The sequence below is a fragment of the Macaca nemestrina genome, chromosome 1 (assembly GCF_043159975.1).
Source record: "Macaca nemestrina isolate mMacNem1 chromosome 1, mMacNem.hap1, whole genome shotgun sequence".
Taxonomy (NCBI): Eukaryota; Metazoa; Chordata; class Mammalia; order Primates; family Cercopithecidae; genus Macaca; species Macaca nemestrina.
This window is the reverse complement of record NC_092125.1, coordinates 106983038-106990741: the sequence shown is the minus strand read 5'-3', so window position 1 is coordinate 106990741 and position 7704 is coordinate 106983038. Positions and strand designations below refer to the sequence as shown.

General features: G+C 39.8%; 1 protein-coding gene across 1 annotated transcript; it reads left to right on the top strand.

Moving 5' to 3' along the window:
- Positions 1–971: 971 nt before the first annotated feature.
- Positions 972–2108, top strand: LOC105497904 (late cornified envelope 6A). The gene is made up of 2 exons (XM_011769429.2): positions 972–1127; positions 1622–2108. The coding sequence occupies exon 2, from the start codon at positions 1643–1645 to the stop codon at positions 1883–1885; it is 243 nt and encodes an 80-aa protein (XP_011767731.2). The 5' UTR covers positions 972–1127; positions 1622–1642; the 3' UTR covers positions 1886–2108.
- The last annotated feature ends 5596 nt before the right edge of the window (positions 2109–7704 follow it).

The window sequence follows — 7704 nt, the reverse complement described above, 5'->3', positions numbered from 1 at the left end:
AAGAACTTTTCACTCTGTGGAAGGCTTTTCCAGAATGTCCCTTGATAATTCCAAGAAGAGCTCCCCTTTTGCATTTAAGAGACAGCAGGTGTGTGAAGGTTTTACTTTCCACCCTCTGCTCAGCCTATTGTGTAAGGTGAGGTCCATGCACAGAGTTCCCTGTAGTATTTATGAAAGGGTGTTCACAAATGCCTTAGGGGAGAATGATGGAACCAAGAAGTCAAGGTCTGATCCCCAAAACAAAATGAGTTGGGCTTTATTTTCTTCCTATTTTTTTTCTCCTGAAACACAAAGTCTTTTCTAATGGCTCATAGACTGTTTCATTCAACAAATACTAATGAGCATTTTTCTTTGTGTCAGGGACAACATCAGGCTCTAGGAATGCAGAAGTGATAAAGGCAAGGTCCCTGTCATCAAATAACAGTTTAACAGATGAAATAGGATATGTATCTTGGTCACGTGACCCAAAGCAATAGTAAAGGCTTTGAGATATAGCTATAAAGGTCAGAGGATGAAGGACTCAGATGTAGTTGGAGCACTGGGCCAATCTCCACAGAGGTGATGACACGGAATGGGATGCTGACAGTCATGGATGATGGGTGGGAAGTAGACAAGGAGGGTCTTCCTCAGACCCTGGGGGTTGTTGAACCCGATTTTTCCCTTCAATTCTACATAGAATTCAACAGCAGCTGCAACCCGCCCAAACCCCCAAAGACATCATCCAGACTTAGCCAGTGTACCCACTTCTATGTAGGCCAACCTGAAGGCCCCAGCTTTCTGCTCACTTACTCACCTGCAGATGCCTTTGAACCCTATCCCAGCTACATGTAGGTCTTGGGTGGGGAAAGTCTCGCACTGGGAATTGTGAAATATCCAGATCAATCATCTGCCCCATGGCTGTCCTCCAATGACATGTGGTCTGGAGGCTTCAGCTGGAGGATATATAAAAGAGCCTCTTACTTCCTGGAAACACAAGGCCTCCAGACTCCTCCTGGGATAACTTGTCCACACATCTTCCACTAGGGTAAGGCTACTTCTGGCTGAAGAGACACTTGGATGTAGCTCAAGTCCTGCTAAGGCAGTACTGATCTCTCCTCTTGTCTCTTCCCAGGGAGCTGAAAAGCCAGGTAGGAGATGCTTGGGGTAGAAAGAAGGGAAGGGAAGAGGATCCCAGCAAAAGAAAGACCCCAAATCATCTAACATGAGAGAAAGCCATAGAAGTTAGAGGGCCAGAAAAGCAGAGATGGGACCGTCAGATTTAGGAGTTTGGGGACAGAATAAGACTGAGTAAAGAAAGAGCAGAGACTTGGCTCTCCTTTGCATTTGACTAGGAGGACATTGGGCTGGGAAAAGCAAACTGTCAGCTCAACTAAGTACAATTTGTCTTTCTTTTTTTTTTTTTAAAGGAAGCATATATCATCAACATGGTTATTAGTAAGTGAGTCCCCTGGGAAGATTTACTCCCCAAATATTTAGTCCTTTCAAGTCTGTTTTTCTCCTCCTGAGATGGAGTTCAGTGGGTTGCAAATGCTGGACTCCGTTTTTGACAGCTCCAGCTCATGGAGGAGAGAAACAGAAGCACAAGCTGCCTGGGTCCCTGAAATAACTATTTTTCTTCCAGATTCGACCTGGTAGCCAAGCAATGTCACAGCAGAAGCAGCAATCTTGGAGGCCTCCAAATGTTGCCAAATGCTCCCCTCCCCAAAGATCAAACCCCTGCCTGGCTCCCTGCTCGACTCCTTGTGGTGCTCCCCATTCAGAAGGCTGTCATTCCAGTTCCCAAAGGCCTGAGGTTCAGAAGCCCAGGAGGGCTCGTCGAAAGCCGCGCTGCCTAAGTGGGGGCACAACCTACCACTGCAAAGAGGAAGAGTGTGAAGGCGACTGAGCCCAGAAGAGTTGAGGCACAGGTGCAGTTGCTCTTTCCCTACCCCCACTTTGGGTATATGTAATTTCCCCTTGGAAAGCCAGGCCCTCAACCTCTCATTTGGGCTGAGAAACACTTCCTGATCCCCAGCTCCAGAGAGGCGAGAACTAGGCTGAGCCACGCTGCTGCTGCTCTCGTCCACTTGCCCCTTCAGCACAGCAACAATAAAGCTGCTTTACTTGGAGCCCTGACTTCTGTGAGTTCTTGAGACCCCTGCTCAGATGTGCTGAGACCCCTGCCTCAACCCAAGTGCACAGTGCTTCTCCTCCTTCCTCTTAAGGCAGCTGATGGTATTTTAAAGAAGCAGATGTTTTTGGGATTTATGCCGCAGTTTCCAGCAGCCTCACAGCCATCAACCCATGTCATTGCATGATTCTAGCACCAAAGACTACAATAAACATATATTGAGCACCTACTGTGTACTGGCCTCTGTGTTTACAAATGCAAGTGGGAAATTTGTCCCTGCTCTAGAAAGCTTATAATCCAGTAGGAGAGGCAATGGAGAGTGGATTAGTAAATATCATTTTAAGCTGATTAACTTACTCATTTTTATCTCTCAATTTGTGTTCAAAATAACTTAAAGCAGAAATTTAAAAAGTACCTTAGGTCAAAGACAGCAGACAGAGGAGACCCATTCCGACGGTGTGGATCAAAGGTGGTTTCCCAGGCTTTGGAAGGAAAGAGAGTATCCCACTTGGGAGTGGGGAGAAAAAGCTCCCTGGGGCAGGAAGCATTTAAACAAGACCTCTAAAGATGGCAGACTTCGGTGCTAGGAGGTGGAGTGAGGAGGAAAGTTCATCCAGGTGGACGATCCAGCATAAACAAATGCATAACAAGGGCGGTACTTGCCAATGGTGTGAATTTCAATGTGACTGGAGTGCCAGGTATGAGATGAGAGATGTGACACAGTTCATAACCCCAAGTCTCCATGATAATTCAAACCAGCTGAGTTTACTGAGCTTCAGGTATCAAACACCAGCTACCAGAAGATTGTACCTCTGGGAAAAATCTGGGCCCAAGCCCCAGGTCTAGTAGTCTGAGATGAGGGGAGCATGACATAAATTACACAGGCTTGAAGGGGACTTGAAGCTCAACTATGAATCATATAAATATAAGTTTAGGCAAATATTTTTTGCTGATCTACATTTTTGGTGGGACATTAAAAGCATTTCTTTTTATTAACCAAATGCCCAACCCAATAGATTATATTGATCAGGCTCAGAACAGAATTTCAACCTGTAATATCCAGTATGTAGGATTCTCATTTCCAGAGCTTAGTAATTCTCCTCATTGCTAGGACATGATGTTACTTTTGTGATGACACACATCTGTATGTAGAAATGCATCATGATTATATATAATTATAATTTCATATGCATGATTTTTCTCATTAAACAAATGACACACACTTGTATAAAGATTTGTTAATGGAGATAAGCTTAAGGAAGATGACTAAGACCAACCTAAAAATCCCATCACCTAAAAATAACCATGGCTAATCATTTCATAGATGTATTTGCAAACCTTTAAACATCACAAAATGGGTTAACTACAGAATATTTTATAACCTACATTTTTTTTTACTGTTAAGTAAATGGTAAAATTGAACAAGAGTCATTGTCAATACTCTTCCATCCTAGTAAATACTGATCAACACATGATATTCACAAACACATCACGGTCTGCATAACTGGTTCTCCAATACTGGGCATTTATGTTGTTTTCACACTTGCTGTCAAGTGTAATTTAAAATAATCACTCCTATTGATAGTTATTCTTAATTTTCTTAGAATAAGTTTTTAGAATTGGAATAAATTCGCAAAACTATGAAGACTTTTTCAGACTCTTCAGCAAGACTGCATTTTGGGAGCAATAAAAATTACTCCACTTAAGAAATTAATTATGGTAGATTTCTTTTGTTCGAGAGCAAAAGTGAGTACTAGGTTAAAGGACTGCTCCAGTTTATAGTAGAAAAAGTCCACTTTTTGAGAAGAGACACTTCCTAAGAAACTTGACAGATGTCCACCTTTTTACCATCATAAAATCTATACTTTAAAGAAAATTTAGAGGTCTTCCTCTTTTGAGGAAAAAAAGAGTGCTTTATATTGTATGAAGCAATATCTTATGAATATTGATATACCATTGTTTGAAATTTTGTATCTAACTGATATATTTTTAAATAATGATTTTCAATATATTTGCATGAGAGATTTTTGGAAAGAATCCCATTTTTCCCTAGGAAAAATACAAAATATCAATGCCGAGTTGATTGTGTAAGCTCAATGTGTAAGAACATCTTTTTTTCTACTTTTAATTTCTGCTCTTTATTGAAGACAGGCATTTACCAAATGACAGTTTCTTAAGAAGTTTTTACAGAAACTATTTTTCTTTAACAAGAATATTCCTTACTATTCTGGCCTATTCAACTTTGTCTAGTTAGTACTTCAATTCCCTGTGCTAAGTGTTCAACCCATGTGTTATTCTACATATACACTGGTTAGTCTGTGTCAAATTGATTTCAAAATTACTGCAATGAAAATAAACTAAGGATTTGATTATTGTTTTTCTTTATAAAGGCTGTATTTGGCATCTTCACAATTCCTAAAATATGCCTGTACATCAGAAATGTCAATGACTTTTTTATATGGCTTTAGTATGGCTTCATTTTAATACTATATGTATGTTGTACTTTGTTTTATAGTAATAAGTAATGAAAAATATAGACTTTATATTTTATACAAAATGTCCTGTAAATCTATATATATTTTATGATTTATATACGTATTTTTAAGCATTCTCATCACAAAAAAAGGTAAGTGTGTGAGATAATGCATGTTTTTTTTTTAATTTATTTATTATTATTATACTTTAAGTTGTAGGGTACATGTGCATAACGTACAGGTTTGTTACATATGTATACTTGTGCCATGTTGCTGTGCTGCACCCATCAACTCGTCATTTACATCAGGTATAACTCCCAATGCAATCCCTCCCCCCTCCCCCCTCCCCATGATAGGCCCCGGTGTGTGATGTTCCCCTTCCTGAGTCCAAGTGATCTCATTGTTCAGTTCCCACCTGAGTGAGAACATGCGGTGGTTGGTTTTCTGTTCTTGTGATAGTTTGCTAAGAATGATGGTTTCCAGCTGCATCCATGTCCCTACAAAGGACACAAACTCATCCTTTTTTATGGCTGCATAGTATTCCATGGTGTATTATGTGCCACATTTTCTTAATCCAGTCTGTCACTGATGGACATTTGGGTTGATTCCAAGTCTTTGCTATTGTGAATAGTGCTGCAATAAACATACGTGTGCATGTGTCTTTATAGCAGCATAATTTATAATCCTTTGGGTATATACCCAGTAATGGGATGGCTGGGTCATATGGTACATCTAGTTCTAGATCCTTGAGGAATCGCCATACTGTTTTCCATAATGGTTGAACTAGTTTACAATCCCACCAACAGTGTAAAAGTGTTCCTATTTCTCCATATCCTCTCCAGCACCTGTTGTTTCCTGACTTTTTAATGGTTGCCATTCTAACTGGTGTGAGATGGTATCTCATTGTGGTTTTGATTTGCATTTCTCTGATGGCCAGTGATGATGAGCATTTTTTCATGTGTCTGTTGGCTGTATGAATGTCTTCTTTTGAGAAATGTCTGTTCATATCGCTTGCCCACTTTTTGATGGGGTTGTTTGTTTTTTTCTTGTAAATTTGGTTGAGTTCTTTGTAGGTTCTGGATATTAGGCCTTTGTCAGATGAGTAGATTGCAAAAATTTTCTCCCATTCTGTAGGTTGCCTGTTCACTCTGATGTAGTTTCTTTTGCTGTGCAGAAGCTCTTTAGTTTAATGAGATCCCATTTGTCAATTTTGGCTTTTGCTTCCGTTGCTTTTGGTGTTTTAGACATGAAGTCTTTGCCCATGCCTATGTCCTGAATGGTACTACCTAGGTTTTCTTCTAGGATTTTTATGGTATTAGGTCTAACATTTAAGTCTCTAATCCATCTTGAATTAATTTTCGTATAAGGAGTAAGGAAAGGGTCCAGTTTCAGCTTTCTACTTATGGCTAGCCAATTTTCCCAGCACCATTTATTAAATAGGGAATCCTTTCCCCATTTCTTGTTTCTCTCAGGTTTGTCAAAGATCAGATGGCTGTAGATGTGTGGTATTATTTCTGAGGACTCTGTTCTGTTCCATTGGTCTATATCTCTGTTTTGGTACCAGTACCATGCTGTTTTGGTTACTGTAGCCTTGTAGTATAGTTTGAAGTCAGGTAGCATGATGCCTCCAGCTTTGTTCTTTTGACTTAGGATTGTCTTGGAGATGCGGGCTCTTTTTTGGTTCCATATGAACTTTAAAGCAGTTTTTTCCAATTCTGTGAAGAAACTCATTGGTAGCTTGATGGGGATGGCATTGAATCTATAAATAACCTTGGGCAGTATGGCCATTTTCACGATATTGATTCTTCCTATCCATGAGCATGGTATGTTCTTCCATTTGTTTGTGTCCTCTTTGATTTCACTGAGCAGTGGTTTGTAGTTCTCCTTGAAGAGGTCCTTTACATCCCTTGTAAGTTGGATTCCTAGGTATTTTATTCTCTTTGAAGCAATTGTGAATGGAAGTTCATTCCTGATTTGGCTCTCTGTTTGTCTGTTACTGGTGTATAAGAATGCTTGTGATTTTTGCACATTAATTTTGTATCCTGAGACTTTGCTGAAGTTGCTTATCAGCTTAAGGAGATTTTGGGCTGAGACAATGGGGTTTTCTAAATATACAATCATGTCATCTGCAAACAGGGACAATTTGACTTCTTCTTTTCCTAACTGAATACCCTTGATTTCTTTCTCTTGCCTAATTGCCCTAGCCAGAACTTCCAACACTATGTTGAATAGGAGTGGTGAGAGAGGGCATCCCTGTCTTGTGCCAGTTTTCAAAGGGAATTTTTCCAGTTTTTGCCCATTCAGTATGATATTGGCTGTGGGTTTGTCATAAATAGCTCTTATTATTTTGAGGTACATTCCATCAATACCGAATTTATTGAGCGTTTTTAGCATGAAGGGCTGTTGAATTTTGTCAAAAGCCTTTTCTGCATCTATTGAGATAATCATGTGGTTCTTGTCTTTGGTTCTGTTGATATGCTGGATTATGTTTATTGATTTGAGAATGTTGAACCAGCCTTGCATCCCAGGGATGAAGCCCACTTGATCATGGTGGATAAGCTTTTTGATGTGTTGCTGAATCCGGTTTGCCAGTATTTTATTGAGGATTTTTGCATCGATGTTCATCAGGGATATTGGTCTAAAATTCTCTTTTTTGGTTGTGTCTCTGCCAGGCTTTGGTATCAGGATGATGTTGGCCTCATAAAATGAGTTAGGGAGGATTCCCTCTTTTTCTATTGATTGGAATAGTTTCAGAAGGAATGGTACCAACTCCTCCTTTACCTCTGGTAGAATTCAGCTGTGAATCCATCTGGTCCTGGACTTTTTTTGGTTGGTAGGCTATTAATTATTGCCTCAATTTCAGAGCCTGCTATTGGTCTATTCAGGGATTCAACTTCTTCCTGGTTTAGTCTTGGAAGAGTGTAAGTGTCCAGGAAATCATCCATTTCTTCTAGATTTTCCAGTTTATTTGCGTAGAGGTGTTTATAGTATTCTCTGATGGTAGTTTGTATTTCTGTGGGGTCGGTGGTGATATCCCCTTTATCATTTTTAATTGCGTCGATTTGATTCTTCTCTCTTTTCTTCTTTATTAGTCTTGCTAGTGGTCTGTCAATTTTGTTG

Bases quoted from the DNA above. Each gene is read 5' to 3' on its own strand.
- LOC105497904 (XM_011769429.2), top strand. From the start codon at position 1,643: ATGTCACAGCAGAAGCAGCAATCTTGGAGGCCTCCAAATGTTGCCAAA.